The sequence below is a fragment of the Chaetodon trifascialis genome, chromosome 12 (genome assembly GCF_039877785.1).
Source record: "Chaetodon trifascialis isolate fChaTrf1 chromosome 12, fChaTrf1.hap1, whole genome shotgun sequence".
Lineage (NCBI taxonomy): Eukaryota > Metazoa > Chordata > Actinopteri > Chaetodontiformes > Chaetodontidae > Chaetodon > Chaetodon trifascialis.
This window is the reverse complement of record NC_092067.1, coordinates 26,748,692-26,771,952: the sequence shown is the minus strand read 5'-3', so window position 1 is coordinate 26,771,952 and position 23,261 is coordinate 26,748,692. Positions and strand designations below refer to the sequence as shown.

Genomic DNA, 23,261 nt, shown 5'->3' with positions numbered 1-23,261 from the left:
ATGAGGTCTCTCAGAGAACCCTGAGAGGAAGTGAAAACAGTTTCATGTTGTCGTATGCAGGGGAAAAAGACAAGGACGGGGACAGTGGACATAGAGACGAGACATTTGGGCTGAGCAGCTGACGCTCAAGTTCAGAGCGACTTACAGTTTGCAAAAGCAGAAGACATTGAGTAACTCCTGACAATGACCCAACCCTATAAAACAACTCTATGCCACCAAGACACTCATTTAGCATTAAAACTCCATTATTGATACTTATTTACAAACTACTTTAAAAGTATTTATCAGCCATTAAAAAGAAGAATAACTTAATTGTAAAATCTAAGAAAGCTCATAATTCTTTAATTTTGTAATTTTATTACTTTTGTAAAAATGTTTCACAAACATGTTTACAGAAAGTCTGAGCTCATAATCTTGTGTTGGTTTTTATGTTTTGTCTGCTTAATTATAATTAATGGTCAGAAGATAATCTATAAATTATCTCATCAGAGTTGCTGCTGTTACTGGGGAACTGTTTGGTTCAGGCTTTATTTGTTGTCAGCTGTTAAAACTTATGACTGTAAATAATCCAGACTTCTTTTTCCCACAGTGAGACTGTTATAATGTTCACTGTATGAGCAGCGCTCTCCTCAGATGTAAAGGGTTGGATTATCCTCAGGTGTTACGACAGTAAGTCAATAACAGTCCAAACATTCAGAGTGACAGTACAGGACTCAGTAATGAAGGACGGAGGGAGACGAGTGGCGGCCCGGGGACAGACTGGATTTCAGTGAAAGGAAATGGGCGGGGCCTGATTCTGTGGTCCTGACCGGGGTCTAGGGGAGGGGCCGGATCGCGGCAGGGATTACCTTCGATGTTCAGGTCAGATGTGGTTTTGTCAGTGCCACAGTCGCAGGTGTACGTTCCCATGCTGCTCTTCGCTGCCTTCTTAATGACCAGCATGCGCTTCTTGCCGTCTGATTGGAAGAGAACGTTCTTGGAGGGAAAGATTTCACTACCATCTTTGAACCATTTGACCTCAGCAGCAGCCTTGCTCAACTCGCAGGACAAAATCACTTCGTCCTTCTCAACGGCTGTGTAGTTCTGCAGCTTCACTGTGAAGTACAGGTCGCCCTCTGCAAGAAGGCATATGACAAAACCAGTAATAAACCAGTTCAAAACAACGGTGTAAAAGCACGGAAATGAGGCAAAAAAGAAACCAGTTCTGGATACATGTCTTGGGTATAATTTGTGGGAATTCAGATGATTGCCCCATCCCTTCTATAATCATGACGCTGACACGATTGTGAGGAAATTCTGCTGCATCCCTCATGAAACTGATACTAACCGAGCACAGTGAGCATGGCCTCTGAGGTCTTGCCCATAGCCTCGACTTTGATCATGGAGGTGTCATCGATGGTGACCTCTTTGAAGGCCAGGGTGTGGACCTTTCCGTCCTCTGACATGTGCACCACCTTGCTGGGGTGCAGACGGATGTCGTTTTTGTACCAGACCACAGGGATCTTTTCATGAGAGAGTTCAACGCTGAACTCTGCAGTTTCACGTTCCTTCACTGTCACATCTTTAATCGGCTTTATAAATTCAAGGCGGATACCTGACAAACAGAAATTATATACATATAGGGAATTAAATATAACGTCGTAATGCAGCTGAGAAGGCATCAAAACACACAGACTGTAGTGGTGATGATGTGTGCAAAAGACCATGCCTAAAAAGTGCCGTACACTCTGCGATCAGCACTTTTACTGGCTGCTTTTCCTTTGATTGACTCATTCAGGTTCAGGGAACAAATATTTGCCTAAAGCCTTTGTAAAACTACATGAACAATTAAACTGAATTACACACAAAACAGTTTCAATCTGCTGTCAGTGAGCTTTGCTTTCATTTTAAGATCAGTCTAAAGTGCTGCCACTGTGCCCCCTAGAGGCTGCAGCGTTCACTACAGCTGCAGCATGAAAGCGTGGGACATTACAATGGACACTGTGATGATGTAACTACCCGTAACAATTGTAAAAATAAATGCATTTGTCCCAAGGGTGGCGCTGTTGGGCAGGTTAAGAGATCAATAAAGTCTAGCATCCAACACTGATGAGTGATCAGGTCCAGCTTCCAGTTCATCCCAAAGGTTTTGGATGTGGTTGAGGTCAGGTCGCTATGTAGACCAGTCTAGTTCTTCCACTGGGAAACTGGGAAAATACTTAAGACTACTGGGGCATTAGGATTCCCTTTCACTGGAACAAAGGTCTGGACTAAACCAGGAAAAACTGACCCAGACCAAAGGACCCTACAATCTGTGGCCAGGGTGTTTGCATTCTTACTGTCATGTTGAGAGATTACAGAAGACAAGGTGCTGCTCAGACTTAGGTATGACCTTAAGACACATCACACCACTCCTAATCTGATATGGTCTGACTCCATTTACCTTTGATAATCAACTTTCCAGATGTCCTCTTATCTTCAGCCTCAAACATGTATTTGGCTTCATCTTCATATCTTGCAGATTTTACAATAAGAGTGTGTCTCTTTCCCTCCACCAGGAGTTCAAACTTGTCATCATTTGACAGCTCCTCAGATCCCTTCAGCCAGCGGAAGCTTTTGGGCTCTCTAGAGATTTCCAGCTCAAACCTGGCCTCATCCTTTTCATACACGTGCACATCAGCCAGTGGGGTAATGAATGAGACTGGGAGCTCTGTTGATTCAGACAGACTCAGTTAATCAAGGCGCAGACGGAGTGCTCATGAGTAAAAAGTTCCAATCAGCTGTGTTTGGGAAAGTTTCTAAAAGTCAGGCGGCGGTGACTTGCCAGGCCGACAGAACATGAGCCCAAAAGAAAATTAACCGCGAGATAAAGTGATGTTCTTGGTATACACAATGTAATAGCATTTACCACTACCATCACCACTCACAGAAAGTAAATCACTATTACATTTTATTAAATCAAATAACTGGTTGTAGTCTGGTTATTTCTGATATCACAGAACCAGAAAAGTAAGAAGATGACAAAAAATTTGCAATAAAATGGAAGAATGATAAAATTAAGACGTGAAGCAGAAAGAATAGCTGGGTGTTAAGACAAAGAAGGTGGAGTGAGGAAGTGACAGCTCACCCTTTACTTTCAGGTTAGAGGAACACTTGGCGTTGGCGGCGGTAAACACCACCTCGCCTGTTTGAGGCACTTTGCAGTTGTACAAGACCAGAGTGTGTTTGGCACCGTCCTCCACGATCTCAACGTCCTGCAGACAGCCCGACAAACTTCAGCATTTCAGTAAAAACACAATGCTGCGGTCAATTCACTGTCCTTTGACTGCTGATGAGAGGTCACGGTCATACTTCACATCTTAACCAGGACAGGTTAGGTATGTGAAACTATTCAATATTAGGATTCTCAATGAAATCCAGGTCTGGACTGAGTCAAAATGAAAGTGAATCAAACCACAGTAAAGAGAAAATCTGCTCAGATGTATTTTAATGAGACATACGGCGGATGGACTGAGAACTTCGCCATTCAGTTTCCACTGCCCGTGGACATCGTCCTCACTGAGCTCGACCTCAAATCGAGCGGTCTCTCCGTCAAACACCTCAGCACCGTACATTGGACGAACCACTTTGATGTGGCGAGCTGATGTTTAAGAGAGGGGATAAGATGTTCACACATTTACATACAACATTTACTTATACATACACGGACACAGATACAAATACACAGATACAACAGACAGGCACAGACAGAGTTGTCAAGATATACTTGACTTATATTTTGCGTTGACACTATACAGAAACCTCCTTTATTGCACTGTAAGCTACCTTTTCCACAGGACCAAAAACAACCAAATGGCTCTCAACATTGGCTCCAACAGTGACAGTAAAAATACTGTGACAATCCAGTTTTGCATGGATTGTCTGTGGGCCAGCAGAGGAGACGTTGGTGCTGAGGGTAGATGGCTGCAACACCAAGTCAATTCATTTGGACACGTCACTGCCAAAAAGGAGTCATTTGAGGAGTCATTTGGGTTTATATGGACGGTCCAGACTATTGAGGTGCCACAGTTCTTCAAAAGAAAGTGAAGAACAACAAAGGGGTTTGTTTCTTCACAGAGAGATGGTTCTGTTATGGGAACCATGAGGACCCTCTGAAGAAATGGACAATAAAAAACAACAGACAATAAAACAGAACAAAAGACACAAGTTATGGTGGAAGAACACTACAAGAGTGGACTGATCAGAATCCAAATTACAGTGAGCATCGTAAGCCTTCATCTGGAAACTGTCAACTCTTGTGGTGTTTCATGAGAGACGACGTGAGAAACCACATACAGGTGCTGACAGTGGTAACTGAGAGGGGACAGAATGAAGAAGTGATGAAAAAAGGTGTTTCAAGTGTGAGGAAAAAAGAAAAAGAGGTTGATGCGGCTTGAGGTGTGGTTAGGAGGCAGTGCAGGTGAAGGGTAAATTACAGAGGGGCATCAAAGAGTTGCTTCAACGGAGGTGAGTACCAAAAATCCAAAACAAATTCCGTCTTTACCTTCAATGTGAAGCATTGCTGTTGTCTTGTCTGTTCCACAATCACACAAGTACTGTCCTTTGTCTTTGTCCCCAACTTTCTTGATGACAAGGGTTCTACGTTTGCCCTCGGCCTTAATGGCCACCATCTTAGAGGGCTTGATCTCGGCCTCATTGTGGTACCACACGACATCAATGTCTTTGTTGAGCTCACAATCTAGAATCACCTCGTCTTTCTCCACCGCAGTGTAGTCCTGCAGCTTAACTGTGAAGTATGCGTCTCCCTCTGGAATTCGGAAATTTTTGGGTCACTATCCATGGCACATACACAACACATAGACTGTTTGGTACACGGCAAACAAAGGACAAGACAGTCAAAGTAGACATGGATGAAAAATGGACAACACAGAAAGACAATTTCATATGACACATAACACAGACAAACAACATCTTACGAAACACATATAAAGGTCGATGTGGTTCTTCACTGACACAAACATAGAGAAATTGTACATACAGCTGTGGGGAATGAGAAAAAAGACACTAGAAGAGGAGGACAGAAAGAAGACAGGCTCTTATCGTTGGTTTACCTATGACCGTCAGGTTGGCCATGGATGGAATCCCTTTGGCCTCAGCCTTAATTTGGCAAGTATCATCTAGAGTCACTTCCTTTATTTCTAGCACATGTTTCTTTCCATCCACATGAGTGACCACTGTTCTGCTCGGATGAATTTTAACATCGTTCTTGTACCAGGTGACGGGGATGTTCTCATGAGAGAGCTCCAACTCGAACCGAGCCGTCTTGCCTTCCTTCACAGTTTGGTCCTTTATTGGTGAGATAAATTTGAGCCTGATACCTACAGTTGTGTTAGTAAAGCATATTCATATCATTTAGTTTGAAAGAGGGAGCAACCAACTCAGTGAATTGAGTCATAATAATAATGGTTCTACTAGTTCAGTAATGGCGGCCCATCACTTACCCTCTACTGTGAGTCTAGCTGTTGAGGTTTTGCCAAGAACCTCAATTGTATACTCGTCCTCATCATCAAACTCACAGCAGTTTATAATCAGCATATGCTTCTTTCCATCATCGATGATGTCATACTTTTGGTCTGGGGTGATGACGTCAGCCCCTCTATACCACATGACCTTTGAGACATCCTTCGTGATGGTGCATTCAAACTTTGCCTGTTTCTTTTCAGGCACAGAAACGTCCTTCAGTGGGACAACAAAGTCCATTTCGATTTCTGGATTAAAAGGTAACACAGGTACAGTACATGAACAACACAGCAAACACAGCACGACTATAGCAAGTGGTCAGTTTATCATTTAACCCTATACACAGTACCAGGTGGTACACCTCCATGGCTTTAGAAGTTGTGGACTCATACCACAGAGATATCAGGGGGTATTGACATGAAAACTCAATGCCAGTGCTTGTTGCCAAATAGACTGTGGCTCATTGATGGTGCACGCAGCTCATCCCATCTTTTCCTACAGAAAACCTACCGGAAACATCTTCATGGTTGTACAGATCACTTTGCATTGTTGGGACTGTTTAAATATGCTCTGCTTTGGAGAATGGCACTGAAGGACTCCATGGATGAAGGCTAAAACACTGTCATCAAGGAATGGTCTTGCTGGTAATGAGGATTCTTTATGTTTGAAAAATTTGCCAAAAGTTTCTTCACAAGAAAGGAAGTCCATCATCTTGTTCAGCTGGCATACAACAAGAATCTTCATTCTTCAGGCCATTCTTCTTTATACTTGCTTTTCAAGTCCTCAGTTCAGTTCAGTTTGTGACTGTTGGGGAAAATCAACCGGCTGCAAATCTAACATTAAATCAACACTCAGTGAACCTTGCTGTCTTTGGTGAAACTAAGGCGATGTGATGTGATGTCGAGTGGAGTGACCCATTCATGAACATGGTGTTGGAATTAGGTATAAACTGGCCACTATCATAGACTTACCGTAAAAAACTTTTAACCACAGACAGCTTTGGTTTTTCTATTGAACAGACCACTAATACCACAAATTGAACAACAGACACAGGAGACCATTTCAACCACTGGGAATACTTGGGGTCCAATCAAAATTCCTTCTTTTCTTCCCGAGCTGCAAAAAGTCTCAAAGCATGCCGCAAATAATGAATTTGGCTCATTAGCCCTATTACATAAAAATCCAAGGTATGCTCTCACACGTCATAAAGCTTTATTTGATTGCCCACGGACCGTACACCTTTATGTGTCCATCTAAGATCCTAAATCCATGGTCCACTGTAACTCCAATCCTGGACAGCAGGAGTACTTCCTTACCTTTGACATTGAGCATTGCGTTGGTTACGGCGTTCAGAGCCTGATAGGACACTTCTCCGGCCTGATCCAACTGGCAGTTTTTCAGTGTGAGCTTACGGACCGCACCCTCCATCTGGATGTCGCACGTCTGACGAACATATTATAGTACACACACACACATATATATATATATATATATATGAAAAGTAATAAAAAAGTGAACATGCCAGTGTATAAATACAAGCATTACAACTTTAGACACTTTATGAAAACGAGTCCAACCAGTCTTACCGGGGATCTGGTCAAAACCTCTCCTTTGAGCTTCCATTCCCCTGGAACATCATCCTCAGAGATCTCTGTCTCAAACATGGCATCTTCTTTCTCAGTTATCTCAACACTGACCAGGGGCTTCAGAATCTCAGCCTCCCGCTCTGAAAAGAGGTCGTATTAGTACTCATATATATCAACCTATTGATTGAAAGATAAGTGAAGTATTTGAGGAATCAAGTTAAAAGAAAGGTAAGTAGGTGGATAGATAAACCTCCTAATGTTAGCTTGGCAGTATAGATGCGTCCTTCCACCTCCATGGCATATTCTGCTACGTCATCAGGCTGACAGTTCTTGATGGTGAGGGTCAGCTCCTTTCCGTCCTTTTTGATCTCAACCTTGTCAGAGGGAGTGACCTCGTTCTCTCCTTTGAGCCACTTCCAATTGGGAGTGTCCTTGAAGAGCTCGCATTTAAATGTAGCGACAGCCTTTGGCTTCACATGCTGATCTCTCAGTGGTTTCACAATCCAGTCTTTGATGATTTCTGTTGGAATTAGACATCATTGAATATGTGACCATCATACCATTACAGACACAATGTGCACATTAACATATTAAATATTACTAAAATGTAGTCTAGCTCCGGGGCAGAGGAGCTAAAGCAGCCTCAGCCTTGGCTTAGTTAATCCAATTTCAGGTCGTTTTCATAAATGTTTGGGGAGAGAATTTCAAGATTCTTTCTAATTTTTATTTGCAGTGTCCTCGTCATAAATATGTGGATATCTGAACTTACCTGCAGGACATTTCGCGATGTCTAGTTTTGCACTGGACATCTTGTGTTTCTGACTTACATGCCTGGTACTACAACGGCCATTCCTACCCTGACCTCTCGCACTAAACATTCCCTAGAAAGTGCCAATACTGATGTGTGTTACTGTGTTCAGGGATATGTACAATTTCCTCTTTTGCTTACCAATCACTTTGACATTTGTTGTAGTTTTGACATCCTCCTGGCCGGCCACTTCGCATGAGTAGGAACCGGTATCGGCCTCGGTGGAGTTCTGGATGGTCACAGCGTGCTGCATACCAATGATATTGATCTGAACCTTGCCTTCCTTCTTCTTCAGGACCTCACCATTCCTCTTCCATACCACATCTCTCTCTTTGTTCAACTCACAGGTCATATATATAGGCTGACCCTTCAGAGCTGAAGTCTCCTCCTCTAGCTCTTTGATCCATTTAACGGGTAGCTCTGTAACGAGATGAAAAGGCAATGAGCAACTTGACATTGGCAAATACATAAATAGGATTATTATGGATACTATTTCTGGTCTTCAGGACACATATGTTGTGTTATTTTAAAAGAAGAAAAATGTATAAGTACCTTCGACAATGAGCTTGGCTGTGCATGATATTTCCTTGCCAGCATTCTTGGCCACACAGGTATATTCACCAGTGTCAGACAGCTGAACATCAATAATGTTCAACTTGCGATCTTTGCCATCAGAAGTGAACTTGTGCTTGGGGCTCTCACGCAGGTTACTGCCATCTTTCATCCAAGAAGTGATGGCAGTGGAAGGTGAGACCTCACACTCAAACACTGCAGCTGAGCCAATAGACTCGGCTTCCTGCAGCACAATGTCCTGAAGCTTCTTGATGAACTTCAGGGGTACAGCCTTGAGCTTGAATCCTCCGAAGGGCTCGTCTGGTGGTGGTGTACCTTTACCGCCAGGCTTTAGACCGCGGCCCCTGCCTTCTCCTGGGGATGGGGTCTGCTTAGCTGAAATACAAATTGAAGGACAAACAATTAATTCACATTTGAATCTCCAAAAGGAATATGTAGCATCAAAATACAATATGAAGAGCACAGACATAGTTCATAGGTTTAGGGCAACAGACTTACGTTTCAGCCCTCTACCTCTACCTCGTCCTGCTTCTTCTGCTGGTTGCCCCTCTGTTCAGAAACAATTAAAATGAATTTGCTGCACATAATGTTATCATATGTCAATGTCTTCACAAACATGCCAGTGCAGAGATGTGTAAAGTCCACTCGATTGAATGGGAGCATATGAAATGATAATGATGGTAAATATATGAAATAATGACACTGACATGAAGGTAGACAAACATCCATGAATGATGAATAATGTATAATAACAACTTTACAGTGATGTAGCTATGAAGAGATGGAATAATGAAGAGAAATGTGAAGACGGCATGAATGGAGAGAACAGATGCTGGACTGATGGGAATGGCATGATACTGAAATGGGACACACAAATGACAGAAAGCAATGAAAGTGACCAGACATACAGAATGATAATTAACATAAATACAAGAAAGAGATGGCGTAAATTTTGCCACACTGAAGATATGATGAAGTAAAGATGATTTAGATGGAGGCATGATGGTGGGAATGGGTAGAAATTATTCAGGGCATGAAGGAAAGGTTTTCTCAGTCACCACCCAACTCATTGGGGTTGCCACCATCTCACCTCTCCTGGACACCCCTGGAACCTCCAGAGCACCTTCCTCTCCTTCACCTTCCCAGTCCTCTGAGCCGTAACTCTCCCGGGGAACCAGCTCCCAGCCCCAGGCCTCTTCTTCCTCCTGTTCCTCCTTTTCTTCAGCTTCATATTCCTCTTCAAATACCTCCTCCTCCGGCTGGGTGGCGACCTTCTTCATCTGCACAGCTCCAGGAGAAACCTCCTTCACCAGGGGAACCTTCCCTTTACCAGGCTTTGCTGGTTCAACAGCCTTGTCCTCCTCTGGTGACGGTTTCTTTGGGACCTTTTTAAGTGTCACAGCTTCAATAGAGTCTTTAGGTGAAACAGTTTTAGGACTCTTTTTAAGTTTATCAACACTTGGCCTCTTCTCAACAGGTCCGGTCTCTGTTTCTTTAGGCTTCTCAACTTTAGGAGATGGTGTCTTTTTCAGCTCAACCTTCTTGAGCTGCTCCACCGGCTTCAGAACAGCTTCTTCCTTCTCTTCTTTCACCTTGGGTATGACTCCCTTCTTCAGCTGCAGAGCTTTGGGCTCCTCAGGAACCTTTTCAGGTTTCTTAACAGAAGCTGGCACAGGAGACACTGTCTTCTCTGCTGGAACTGCTTCTACCTCCTTTGGCAGCTTCTCCAGTTTCTTTTCTGGAGCTTCTGGGATCTCAGGTTTCTTTGGTCCAGCCTCTGGCTCTTGTTCTTTTGTTTTTTCATCTGGACTTGTGCGTCGACGGTGCAGGTCATCGGTTGGCTTCCGCTCTCTCTCCTCTGCTGGTTTCTTTTCAGGCTCTGCAGCCTCTTTGGAAGGCCTGGAGAAGGGCTTCAGTTTGACACTTTCAATCTCCTGTTCCTGTATTGGGATTTTCTTCCCCTTGGTGGGTGCTTTGACCTCCTCGGGCACTTTCTCTGGAGTTTTCTTTTTATCTACTGGCTTTGGCACCTTGGCTGGTGGTTCCTTTACCTCCGGAGGAGCTTTGTCAGGTTTCTTGGGAAGTTCTTTGGTTTCCATTTCTCTGGGGGCCCTCTCTCCCTTCTGGAAAGGCACAGTGTCCCTGTCTGGCCTCTCCTTCTTATCTTTCTCTGGTTCTTCAGCTGGTTTAACAGGCTTTTCAAATGGTTTTAGTTTGACTGTTTCTGGTTCCACTTCATCTGATGGTAATTTTTTCACTTTCTTCAAGGCTGCACTGGGCAGGGCAGGTTCCTCCTGCTTTGGTGCCTTGGGAGTTATTTTCAGAGAAATCTCATCATCTGGTTTCTCATCCTTTGGGATGGGTTTCTGGCGGGACCAAGCATCTTTATGTGCTTGTTTCTGTTCCTCGTCTTTAGGCTTCACAATTTCTGGCTTTTTCACCACATCTGCTTTCTCTTGAGGTTTCTTCTCCTCTGCAGGTCTCCTAGTGGCAACCGACATCTCAACAGCCTCTTCTTTATGCACCAGCTCCTCAACATGGAAGACCGTGGCCTTGGTGACCTTCTGGGGCTTTTGCACTTCATCTGCCTCTTTAGGAGGAACTGATGGAATCTTCTTCAGCTTGATAATCTCCTGCTCCTCTTCCACTTCCCTCATAACTCTGGTTGTTTTCTTCAAGGTAGGAATCTCAAATGTTCCGTCTTCTTCCAGCTGAATTTTACCTTTTTTGTGCATTTCTGAGGCAGTAAAGGTTTGACATTACTTAATGACGCTTAACTGCCAGCACAATGTGTACAAGCACAAACATGTGCTTTACGCTTATAAAATAAGGAAAATAAACATAAAAATAAAAAGAAAATTTAAATAATAACTTCCTATCTGGTTTCTACACTGGTTTCAATATACAGCTAATTCAAAAAAGATTACAGGACAACAGTAAGAGAAAACAGACACAGACAAGGAAACAAGACAGAAACAAGAAAAGGCAACTTCCACAGGATACTACAGAGAAACATATACTATGTGCACTCTATTTAGATTTTAAGTATTTTTTGAAAACTTTCAAAAAGGTTTGCTCTCACTTACATAATAAGCCAGTTAGTGGGTAATGTGTCAACTCTCTGCATTTTTTGTGCATTATGTGTCCCCAAATCTCCAACTGATACTTTGAAACACAACCATGAACCAAATTTTCAGAATTGGGGGCACTATTGTGCACAAAGGCGTACCTTTATAGCTGCTGATTAAGTCCTGTCAGTTGCAGTGTATTGTGTGTACTGAGGTAAAGTGAGTGGTAAGTGGTGCTCCTACCTTTCTTGACTCCCCCTGGTGCTTGGACGGGTCCCTTGGTTTCATCTAATACAGAAGTATAGTTCACAAAGTTGTTAATAGGGCCATATAATTAGTCACAGACAGCAAATTCACTGACTTAAAAACGGGAAGACCTTACAAAATTGTGAGAATTTGTCATTAACATACCCAGAAATAATACATAATCTAATACAAAATGTGGATGACGTGACTAAGTTGGGACGGAGATGCAAAGTGAAGTAGTTCAATATCACATGATTTAGTTGAATGGTGTGAAAAAGTATCATGAGAAAAGATTAAGAGATGAAATGAAGTTGCATCAAGGACAAATGTGGCATGCTTGTGTTAGAGTCAATTAATTAAAGACAAAAACACAACACACAACATGAAAAGACCAACAATGCAACACCACAGCGGCAGACTGTAGTGACCTACTGTAGTTAGGACTGACAGTCCAGTTCACATCAGTAGAAACACACAAGTAGGTGATTACATAGCCAACATCTGCAGCCATGAGATTAAATGTGAAGAAGATGGAAAGGACTTAAAAACTCCAATAAAGAGGATGTTTCCCTCTTAGAGCTTCAAATACCTCTACCTGTCTCAGAAGCTATCTTTTCAACGACTGGTTTTTCTTCCTCTGCAACTGTCTTGGTCGGTTCTTCAGCCTTTATGACAGGCTGCGGCTTGGCCACTTCAAGTATACAAAAGAGTGAATTGAAGTAATGTATTACCAAAACACAGTCTTTCTGAAAAACGCACAAGGTGTTAGTATGAATTCCTTTAGAATTACTGTCTGGATACCTGGCTTCGTTTCTTCTTGGGGAGTAATTTTCTTCTCCAACTTTTTGGTTTTGTCAGTGACTTCGGGTCTTTTGGCAGCTTCTGGGACTTTCGCAGCAGTCTGCGGTTTGCTCTCTTCAAGTGCAAAGTATACAGGAAATTCATCAGAAAGCTCTCCACAAATACTGCACTTTAACATTCTGGGTCTGAGAACTTGACACTAAAAAGAACAAAAGTTCATACTGTAATTCTATGTTCATGACCACCTTGTTTGATTTCTTTGCTTTCCATGGTCCTTCACTCTCGTAAGAATAAAGTTTCAAAGATTCATGTCCGCTCAAGAGTGACATTCTCTTACGAATGCCTGTAGAAAACCCTCACAGAGAAACACATAAACACTATAACACATTTAAAAGAAAAGTTGGGTACCTTCTTGAGGAGCAGCTGGCTTTACCAGTGCTTCTTTGACCTGTGGTGGTGGCTCTTTCTCCTTCACAGGAACTTGGAAATGAAATTATATGACAATCAGAACCTTACTAAGACTGATGGGATGAGCACTGAACCATGCAAAGACAAATGACACAAAGAGGACAAAGAAAATCCACGACAAAAACATACAAAGTTGGAAGACTTGAATTTAAAGACGTTAATATCTCACCCTACCTCACCTGTGCAAAACATTTTCTCTCAATACACACAAGTACAGTGAAGCACAATGGACACAACACATAGAATAGAATTAGAAGAAAGGATGAGAAGAACCCAACATACAACATAAAACTGGTACTATAGATATCGGATGATAAGAAATCAAGAGGCTGTCTCAGTCGACAGCATGAGGATTCTTCACAAGAGCAAAGACATTGGTGCCCAAACAAAATGGGTGATATGACGTGGATGTCCTCTTGAAGTGGTGATGATGATGATGATGATGATGATGATGATGATGAAGAGGTACAAATCTAATAAATCTTCAAGATGGTGATAACGAAGAGGTGCACAATGATGTTTGGTGCTCAGATCAAAAACGTGCTCTGTGACATATAACATTTTTCCCTCTATACCTCTTGACGATTGTTGAGAGGAGACATGTTGTTTCCCTTCTGGTTCCAAAGACAAAACCCTCATTTCTTTGAGGGAATCAAGGCCTTGAGCTTCTCCTTCCTTTCTGCTCATGGCTTCATCTTCCTGAGGAGGGATGTTCTGGACACCTGCTTTCAGGCAGGACTGCTCGATGTTCGATTTCCATTTTGCGGTGGCACCTTCCCTGTATTCTAGCAAGTCTGTTTTGTCGTCAGCAGAAGTCCTTTCCCCAACCATCGTTGCCTTGGTTCTATCTGTCACTGAGGGTTGTCTAGCAGTGGGCTCATGCCAATCAATCGCAGTTTTTGACTCTTTCGTTGCAGGTTTGTATTTTTCAGAACTCTTCGATTCTTCAACAACTATCTCTTGGGATTCATACCTTTCCTCAGGTCTTTTTGTGGGTATAACTAACTGCTCTCCTTTGATTTGTTCTTGTACAATGGCCTTCATCTCTGGTTTTTCTTTGTCATGAACTTCTTTGATTTTGTCTGTCATTTTTCCTGACATAATTTCCTTCAGTTCAGCCAATTCCAGTTGTCTTTCCAAAGCATCCTGCTCGATTAATGACTCTTTTGGTGTTGTAATTTTGTCAGTTTTAAACTGACTTGTGACATCTTTTAGCTGAGTATCTTTATCTATAACCTCTTGTTTTATGGTTAAAACGTCCAAACTTTCCTTGGTGGACTCTGGAACTGAAACAGGGTGACTTTCATAAACGTCCTCTTTCCTTGAGGAAATGTCTTTTACAATCTTTTCTGGTACAATAGATCTTTGGAGCGTGTCTGATTTAACATATACATCTTTAACTGTTAAATGTTTTTCAGATGCAAATTCCTGTTTTGTTTCTGTTACTTCAGATGGAGCAACATGACCAAATTCATCTTTAACTGCAACTGTCCTGGACTGCACTTCCTCAAGAGACATTTTAGTTTTGGCTACTTCTGGTTTGGAAACAACTGAGGCCATTGTTTTCATTTGTTCCTGTCGTTCAGGTAATTTCTCTTCAAGTGAGGTAAGATCCGTGTTATCCTGAACTAGGTCTATGTTTGATTTGACCTGTTCAACTGTAATGTCTTTCACTTTCTTAAAAGACTCCTTTGTCCTTAGAGAAATGTCATCAGCCACTTGAATTTCCTCATCAACTGCTGCAAGTTCAAGTTTTTCTGGAGGTACTTCCAGTTCTTGTGAAGTTTCCTCCATCATGGGTGTAACTGAAACCTTTCTTTCAATTTCTTCCTGTTTTGATTTTGTCTCTTTAGGAGGAGTAACTTTAAAAGTTTTGTCTTGAACTGTGCTCAGTTTTTGCTGGTCTTGTTCACCTATAATGTCTTGAGGTTTGCTTGATTTCTGTACTTCTTGTGGAGGTATGGATTTTCTCTCTGTCACGGCAATTTCAACTGTTTTGTCAGTCACAGGTGTATCTAAACCTTTTCTTCCAGCTTCTTCCTTTCTTTCTGGTTTCTTCTGTTTATCTGTGGAAGGCTCTTCCTCAGCTTCACCAGTCTTATGTAATAGCTGCTGTCTTTCTTTTGCTGTTTTCTCTTTCTTGGGAGAAACTGCCTTGGACTTAATAGTCTTTTCTTTACTTGGTGCAATTTCTTCAGCTGCTGTTTTTTTGGAAACAAGTTCTGCTATTATTAAATCATCAGGTTTCATCTCCTGTACCTCTGAAACTGGGGACTTTGTTTTGGTTAGACTGAGTATTGGTTTTGTCCCTTGGATCAGTGCAACTTTTGAATATTTGCCTTTAACTGTGGGAGAGCTGGACTGTATCGACTCAACAGTTTCTTCAGGTTTGGCTAACGTCTGTATTTTTTCTGTCTCTGTTTCTTCAGATGTTGCTTCTGTCAAATCTGCAACTGATGAATTTCTTTCAGGCTGTTCTTGTTCTTCAGTATTAACAACTTTAGGAAGTTTGTCCTCAGCTTCAACTATTTTTGGCTGACCTTGTTTCTGTCTAATCCCAGATTTCACAACCCTCTGTTCCTTCTCTGTCAGTGGAGTCTCTATTTGAGTTGTTTCTAATGAGACTGCTTTGTTTCCTTTTTCGGTTTTAAAATTTTGATCCTCACTTGTGACCAGTTTGAACTGAACTTCTTTAACTGCAATCTCTTCAGTTTTGGCTCTCTCTGGGCCTTTTTCCTTTTCAGACACTTTTCTCTGGGAGGGATCTTGTACTGTCAAGGATTTTATGCAAATTTTCTCAACGACAGCAGAAGTCGGTGCTTTTGTTTCAGTTTGGTCCTGTCCTATTTTTCTCTCTTCAGCTGGAGGAACATTGTGCCATTTATCTTCAGTTGTAACCATCTCTTCCTGGACTTTGGTTTCTTTTAACATCTGTCCCCTTTCTTTTAACTGAATTGGTCTTGAAGGAGGAATGTCTTCTACTTTAACGGCTTCTTCCTTATTACCAGTGTGGTCTGCTTTGGTGGTATGTTGTTCTGGGGTATAACGCTCCAGTGTTGCTTGTTTTGGTACTTCATCTTCCTCATACTGATTTTCAGTTTGCTCTTCTCTCGTTAACATTAATTCCGTCACAGGTTTAATGAAGGCCCTTCCTTCCTTCCCTCCCTGTTCTTCCTGTTTCATGTCTTGTTTTTGCTCTGTGTCTTCTCTCACCTGTAAGTCATCACATTCGATTTCTCCTGTTATTTTGACAGTCTGTTCTTTTTGCTTTGACGGTTGTTTTTTCTTTTTAGAAACCTTCTCTGCTTTTTGTAATTTGTCAGTTAGTCTTAAATCTTCCCTAATGTGTTCAGCAGTTCTCATTAATTTTTCAGGAGTGTCACCCTCCACTAATTCTTCATCTGTCACATCTTTTCCCAGAGTTAGTTCCTGTATCGCTGGTTTCTTATCTAATGTTTTCTTTTTCAAAGAATCAGCTTTGTCCATTTGTATTTCTTTTGTAGGAATACCTTTCGACACTGCCAACTGAATTTCCTCTTTCTTATTTTCCGCTTTATGTGACATATTTCCCAATGGTTTCTCCTCTGTTTCAGCTAATTCGCTTTCTTTGGATTTTGAATCTGCTGATTGACTGGACTGTGTTTCTGTGTTGAGTCTGGCTGGTTTCTTTGCTGATGTTGTCTGAGTGGCAGATTTTGGTGTAGCATACAGTTTTTCCTCTGCTTGCTTAGATTCAACTATTCTAGGTTTGGACGATGCCTTTTCTACGAGTTTAGCAGGCTCTGAAGAATGAGTTTCTTGTGTCTCAGAGGTTGTTTTAATACTTTCAGCTGTTAAAGGTTTTTCTTCTTGGTCAGTTTGCTTTAATTTCTTCTGGAGACTGTTTTTGTCTAAAGGCATACTGTCTGTCACACTGGGTAACTCAGGTCTATCTCTGAGCACCTGTGTGATGATACCTTCCTTCTTTTCAGCGTCTGCTTCTAAAGTCACCTGTTGTGGTTCTATCACCTGTTCTTGATCAGAAACAGTTTTGACTGAAATGTCTGGACTCTCAGCTTTTCTTTCATTGCTTTGAGGAGAGTCATTATATTCTTTAGTCTCTCTTTTAATGTGTTTCATTTTTATGTTTGTTGTTGGAGAATCAGATTTTGGGACAGAAAACTCCTTGTCTTGAGATTTTTCTTTGATGGGTTCACCCTGACCTGCCACAGCATTTTCCCCCTTAAATTCACTTCCTGTCATGATGAGCTTTTCTTCACTTTTTGGTGTCACTCTTTTTTTAAGAGCCACTGTCTTTAAGCCATCAGTAACAGATATATCACCACATATTTCAGACATTTCATCAGGTTCGCCCCTCTTACTGAAAATCCCTTCTTGCAGCAAAGATTTAAAACTTTCGACAACAATTTCCTCTTCATCCTTTTCAGGATTTTCTTCAACCTCATCTCTTCGCACAACTTTCTCTGCAGGGGCTGCTTCCTCTGATATGGAAGCTTTTGGGATCCTCTGAGCCTCTGCTCTTTTCACAGCCTTTAAAAGACCAGTGGTGGCTGCTTCAGGATGCAAGATTTTAAAAAGAGTGAAGAGAAAGCACCATGTAGCGGTGCCAAGAGATTAGGGGGAAAAAACGACAAACACAAACAGAAATATTTGGAATTAAACCAAACACAGAGATATTAAGAAAGTAGTGGCTGCTAGGAAAATATGATGTCGTTGTACCTTTCTCTGGGCTTTTTCTTTGAATCTCAACTTGTGTTTCAGAAGACAACGTAGCAGGAATGGTTGTGGGAATCATCTGGGCCTTGGCTTCTGTTTCTTTTTTGTTTTACGCAAGATATTGTTAATTAAGAGAAGAAAAAAGAGGAAGAAAGATACACTTAAATAACCACAAAGGGATAAAAAAGAACCCATTTGCCAAGACAAAGCAACAGAAGAGTAATATCAGATGAAGACCATGGGGGACACAATGAGCACATTTACAAATGAGGTGAAAAGAGACAGACTGAGGGTGAAATGATGACCCCTGGTGGTCACGCAAACATCTTGATTATAAAAAAGAACAGATTTCAGCCAAGCATGGAGTCACGTGACACAGACAACAGTGGAAATGATGTTAGATTTCTCTCTGTACCTCTGGAAGTTGTTTGAGGGGAAATCCTTTTCTTGTCCTCTGGTTTTAAAGGTACTGAAGGTTTTGTCTGAACCGTATCATCTTTGAAAATATTTGTTCCTTCTTTCGTCTTCTCAGCATCGCGTCTCGGAGAAGGGACGTGTTTGGATTCCTCTTCCTTCTTGTATTCTGCATCAGTTTTTGCAGCAGCTGACTTAACGTCAGCCTCCCGTTCAATCACTTTTGGCTTCTTAGGTTCGATATCTGTTACTGACTCTTTTGGTTTTACTTTGGGGGTCGTCTCTACTTCAGCTTTTGCCTTTTCAGCAACTTTTTCCTTCTTTGTATCAGGTACAGCACCAGCTCTGAGCTTCTTCTCTGGTTTCTCTTCAGCTACTTCATACTTCTTTACTGACACATTTCCTGGAGCACTGCTTTCATCTTTTTTGGATTCAATAACAACTGGTGATTTAAATTGAGTTTCCTCTATTCTACTTGTTTCCTTGTCTACCATTTTTTCTTGAGCAGGGATAACACTTGTTGGTCTATCCTGGAGTCTGACTTCTCTCTGCTTGACTGTAATTTCCTCAGTTCTACTGTATTTTTCTTCTGGAGCTGCTGTTATTATCTCAATGCTGTGATCAACTGATTCCTCATAAGTGACCTCTGTTAGAGCCTTTCTTTCAATTTCCAGCTTTTCAGTTTCTTTTCTTACTTCTGCACTGACCATAACTGGAAAAGATTTGGACTGATCTGCATCTGTCACCAATGGGACATCTTTTTCCAACTCTGTTTCTTTGACTGTGGTAGTTTCTCTCACTTGTCTCCCTTTGCTGTCTGTTTTAATGGTTATCTCTTGGCCCTTCTTGACTGTAACACTGGTTTCCTGTTTAGAGACGTCCTTCTTGTCTGGCAGATGTGTGACTGATATACTGTCTCTCCTCTCATCTGCAATTTCATCTGCTGGTGGCTCGACTGTCCTGACAAAAAGCTCTTGCTGTTTTTCTTTTGTAGGTTTATCTTCCAGCCGTGTGACCTCCCTGTCTTTGTCAGATTCAGATTCCTGGACTACAACAATGGTTTCTTGTGTTTTCGAGATGACTCTGTGTTTAGTGGTCTCTTTCCTCTTTAAAGCGTCAGTAACAGATATCTCACCTCTTGTTTCAGATTTCTTGTCTCTTTGGCTCGTCTTTTCTGTTGTGCTTAAGACATCTACTTCTGATAACAACACTACCGTCTCGCCCAGAGGAGCCACCTCCTTGTACAACACTTTGGCGTGTTCTTCTAACACATCTTCGTGTTCCCACACTTCCTCTGTGGGGGACACTCTCTCAGTCACATAATAAACTTCCTGTATCTTCTGAGCTCCTTTCTTTTGCTCGATCTTAACAAGACTCGTTGTTACTGAGGTATTGAAGAAGAGGCGTCATGTGGCGGCGCCAAGAGGTGATGACAAAACACAAAAACAAGCATCAGTGTTAGAAAGAGACAACACAGATTAATTCAGTGGCTAATACTTAAGGTGATAATCCACCTGTTGTGTATTAGCATCAAGAGTTAAAGATGTGGTTAAAGTACTCCATCATGTTTTCAGATGGTCGGTACCTTTTTCTGGAGGAGAGACTTTTTTCTCTTGTTCAACCTCTGAGGGGAGAATCTTCTCAATCTTCTTAGGTTCTATTTCTTTTAAAGAATTAATACATTTTTAATCCAAGAGGGTGTGAGAGTAGATCATTTTAAAGAGGAGGATTTTGACAGTTAACAGACAGACAGAAACAACCAGCATACATTAAATAAGTACATACAGCAAGCAATAAGACATCAGAGAGGGATATCAGATAACATGACACCCTTTGAAGAAACAGCATCAGTTCAGTTTATATTCAATTTGCATTTTTTCAGCCAGTGTGATTTCATTCCACACTACTGTCGCCGTCACACGTAACTCAAAAACATGAAATGCTTATGTTCATTGTTCAACTGGTCAACTGATGCTTGTTTGAATGTGAAATTAGACCAATCATGTTGTTAGAAATCCACAATTTTAGGATGGCATAAGTTTTTGTTTTTGGAAAAAATTAGATGACCCTTGTGTGCACTGCTGTGCTCCACGGGGTCTCTTTGATACGACCACTAGAGGGTGTCAATGTGTCAGTCTGGACAAATCTTCTGATTGTTCAACTTAAGTTATTTCATGCACAAAATATTTTTGTGTTGAGAAGACAAATTTCAATTAACAACTGATGACAGTGGAGATTTTTGCTTCAGTTCAAGCTTTTGGTTCTTTTGCTGCATGCGCACATCAGAAGTGAATGTGATACATGTGTGATTTAGTTATTTACATCAAAATTACAAAACATTTTGAAGTAAGACCAACATTTCAGTTTTTTGAGTGTACGTAGGGCGTACAGTGCTGTAACTGCAGTGCTGTACTGGACTGTCACCAATGGCTCACATACATGAAAAGACATAAGAAAGATACTGAGGTCTGCCTCAGCTGTACCTTTAGGACGAGTTTCTTCTACCTCTCGTTTAGGTTTAGCTTCAGGTACCTTCTCAGGTGTTTGATCACGGGTCTTTGTAGGAGCTGTTTCATCTACAGAGATCCTCTCTGTTGGTTTCTTAGACACCCTTTCGGGTTTTATTTCCTCAACAGTGACAGGAGGCTTTGGTTTCTTCTCAGTAGTTCTCTCTTCTTCAGCCACCTTCTGGGGAACTTTTACAGGCTTCCTCCCAGGAGGAGTCTTCTCTGGCACTTTTTCCTCAGGTGATTTTTCTGGAACCTTCTCTGGCACTTTTTCTGGCACCATCTTTGGAACTTCCTCCACTTTTCTCTCAGGTGTCAGTGGCTTCTCTGGGATCCTCTCAGGGGTCTTCTCCTTCCCTGCAGGCTGTCTCTCAGGCACTGCTTCAGGTATTTTATCAAGCAGCCTCTCACGGTCAGTCTCCAACACAGCTACCTCATCAAACAACTTCTGGGGTACTTTTTCAGGCACCTCTTCAGGTAAGAGTTTAGGTTTGGGCTTCAAAGCTTTAAGAGGTTTTGACACAAAAACATTCACAAGACATGACTATAAAGAACTGAAAAATGTGCTGGCGCACACATAAGATTACATTAAACACACCAGGAAAAGATTTACTCAAATTATCTTTTTTGGAATGGCAAGAAACACTTCTAGTTTTCTTGAGGTGGCGCAAGAGAAAAGATCATGGAGTAAAAAAGTAATAATCCTCGGGGATCTCAAATTTCTGCAACGACTTTCATGGAGATCTGGCTGGTAGTTGCCGAGAAACGTCACCAGAGGCACTGGTACTAATATATAACAATATGATTTAAAGGTGTCATGGTCAGTTGAGTAACATACTTAAACAGAATGAAAGAACAACAAACAAAACAAGACAAAGTCTGGGCTTGTTACTGACGAAAGATCCATCAGAAACATAAAAGTACCTTTCTCTTTCTTCGTTGGCTCTTCTTTGGGAGGAACAACAGCAGGTTCTGGTTTCTTGGCTGCTTTTGGAGGCTCGGGTATTTTTTCCTCTACAGCAACTTTAAAGAATACCATTTACATTCATTAGAAGCCTTTCAATGTACTGCTGAAGTGTGGTTGGAGATTGACAAAAGGCAACACTCTATCGAGTGTAAGACAAGAAAAACTCAAGTAAAAGAGACGACGTGCAGCTCCGTCATAACTGGTGAGCCAAAAGTTAGATGTTAAAGAAACACACCACAGAAGCTGAAGAGGGTTTAAGATGAGTGTAAGAGTTTAGGTTTTAGTGTGAGGGGTTTGGGTCAGATTTAGGAGTTTACTTAGATGAGCATCTAAACTAAACACAAAAAGGATCAATAAGCACTCATGGAAATCACTCTTAAGAGTTAAAGTTGGATGGTGGAGTTAAGAAGATTAAGAACAACTCCAGAGCTACATCTCAATTAGAGACGTTGTATACCTTTCTTTAGTGGTTCCTTTGGTGCAGGTATTGGTTCTGGTTTGGTTTTTGGAGTTTCTGGTTTTGGCACTTTCAATTCAGCTTCAACTTTTTTCACCTCTGGTTCAGGTTTGGGGATCGCTGCAGTTTCTGGTTTTGGAACTGGAGGTTTTGGCTTGGTGACGGCTGGTTCTGGCATTGTTACAGGAGGCTCAGGTTTACGGACTTCTGGCTTTGGTTTTTCTGGCTCTGGTTTTGGTTTTCGGTCTTCAGGTTCTGGCTTTATTACTGCCGGTTCAGGCTTGATCTTTGCTGGTTCTGGTTCTGCAGCCTCTTCAGGAACTTAAAGTAACATTTAGATTGGTTTAGATATCATCAAATACTTTCAGGACACGCAGAAAGTTAAAGATTCGCTTCCACGCTTGAAGCTAAGCATGGTTAAGACATTTTAATGCTCAAGACAAAGAAACACACACAGTTAGACTTATTGGTCCTAAAGTCTTTAAAATCAACACACACAACCATACAAAGAAGTAAATACCTTTGGATGGAGGTGTCGCCGGCTTCTTTACTGGTGCTGGCTTAGCTTCAGGCTCCAGCAGAACCTTCTCTGCAGGTTTGGCTTCAGGCTCTGCTTTGGGAGCTGGTGTGGGCTTAGGCTTTGGTTCAGGTTCTGCTTTGGGAGCCGGAGTGGGCTTAGGCTTTGGTTCAGGTTCTGCTTTGGGAGCCGGTGTGGGCTTAGGCTTTGGTTCAGGTTCTGCTTTAAGTTTGGGCTTGGGTTCAGGCTCAGGCTCAGGCTTAGCTGCTGGTGCCACTTTTTTGGGCTCAGCTGGTACCTGAGGCTTGTGCTCATCTTCAGGTAGGTAACACAGAAACATTATCTAAGGTTAGCATGAAGTCAATAGTGGCATCTAAGAGTTATCAAGAGGCGTTTGAAAGAGTGAGACAACTCAACAGGGAGACACACTGAGGAAGAGTGAAACTAGCCACAGTATTACATGGATATTCCACAGAACACCACTTACAGAATACAAACGATAACATCTAAGTCAGAATAGAATCAAGACGAGACAGACATTAAGAGGTGAGAAGCTATGTAGCGGTGAGCACAAGAAAGCTTCCACTGAGGACATTGTTTGACAAGATGTCAAACAGTAGGAAGAACAAAGTTA

The 23,261-nt window shown here is 41.8% G+C and overlaps 1 protein-coding gene across 1 annotated transcript in view; it reads right to left on the bottom strand.

Annotated features, from left to right (window-relative positions):
• ttn.2 (titin, tandem duplicate 2) overlaps positions 1-23,261 on the bottom strand; it is a 201,172-nt gene that overhangs the window by 102,348 nt on the left and 75,563 nt on the right. Inside the window, exons 87-112 of the mRNA XM_070976040.1 lie at positions 22,631-22,942; positions 22,111-22,431; positions 21,611-21,709; positions 20,663-21,190; positions 19,765-19,842; positions 18,181-19,563; positions 17,769-17,864; positions 12,990-13,061; positions 12,582-12,695; positions 12,376-12,471; positions 11,778-11,822; positions 9,557-11,203; positions 8,965-9,015; positions 8,446-8,841; positions 8,035-8,313; positions 7,336-7,605; positions 7,086-7,225; positions 6,816-6,942; positions 5,481-5,747; positions 5,091-5,357; positions 4,523-4,786; positions 3,480-3,619; positions 3,107-3,233; positions 2,423-2,689; positions 1,328-1,594; positions 849-1,115 (exon numbers count right to left, since the gene is read on the bottom strand). Coding sequence (XP_070832141.1) covers positions 849-1,115; positions 1,328-1,594; positions 2,423-2,689; positions 3,107-3,233; positions 3,480-3,619; positions 4,523-4,786; positions 5,091-5,357; positions 5,481-5,747; positions 6,816-6,942; positions 7,086-7,225; positions 7,336-7,605; positions 8,035-8,313; positions 8,446-8,841; positions 8,965-9,015; positions 9,557-11,203; positions 11,778-11,822; positions 12,376-12,471; positions 12,582-12,695; positions 12,990-13,061; positions 17,769-17,864; positions 18,181-19,563; positions 19,765-19,842; positions 20,663-21,190; positions 21,611-21,709; positions 22,111-22,431; positions 22,631-22,942 — 7,920 coding nt within the window. The remainder of the gene's footprint in view (positions 1-848; positions 1,116-1,327; positions 1,595-2,422; positions 2,690-3,106; positions 3,234-3,479; positions 3,620-4,522; positions 4,787-5,090; positions 5,358-5,480; positions 5,748-6,815; positions 6,943-7,085; positions 7,226-7,335; positions 7,606-8,034; positions 8,314-8,445; positions 8,842-8,964; positions 9,016-9,556; positions 11,204-11,777; positions 11,823-12,375; positions 12,472-12,581; positions 12,696-12,989; positions 13,062-17,768; positions 17,865-18,180; positions 19,564-19,764; positions 19,843-20,662; positions 21,191-21,610; positions 21,710-22,110; positions 22,432-22,630; positions 22,943-23,261) is intronic.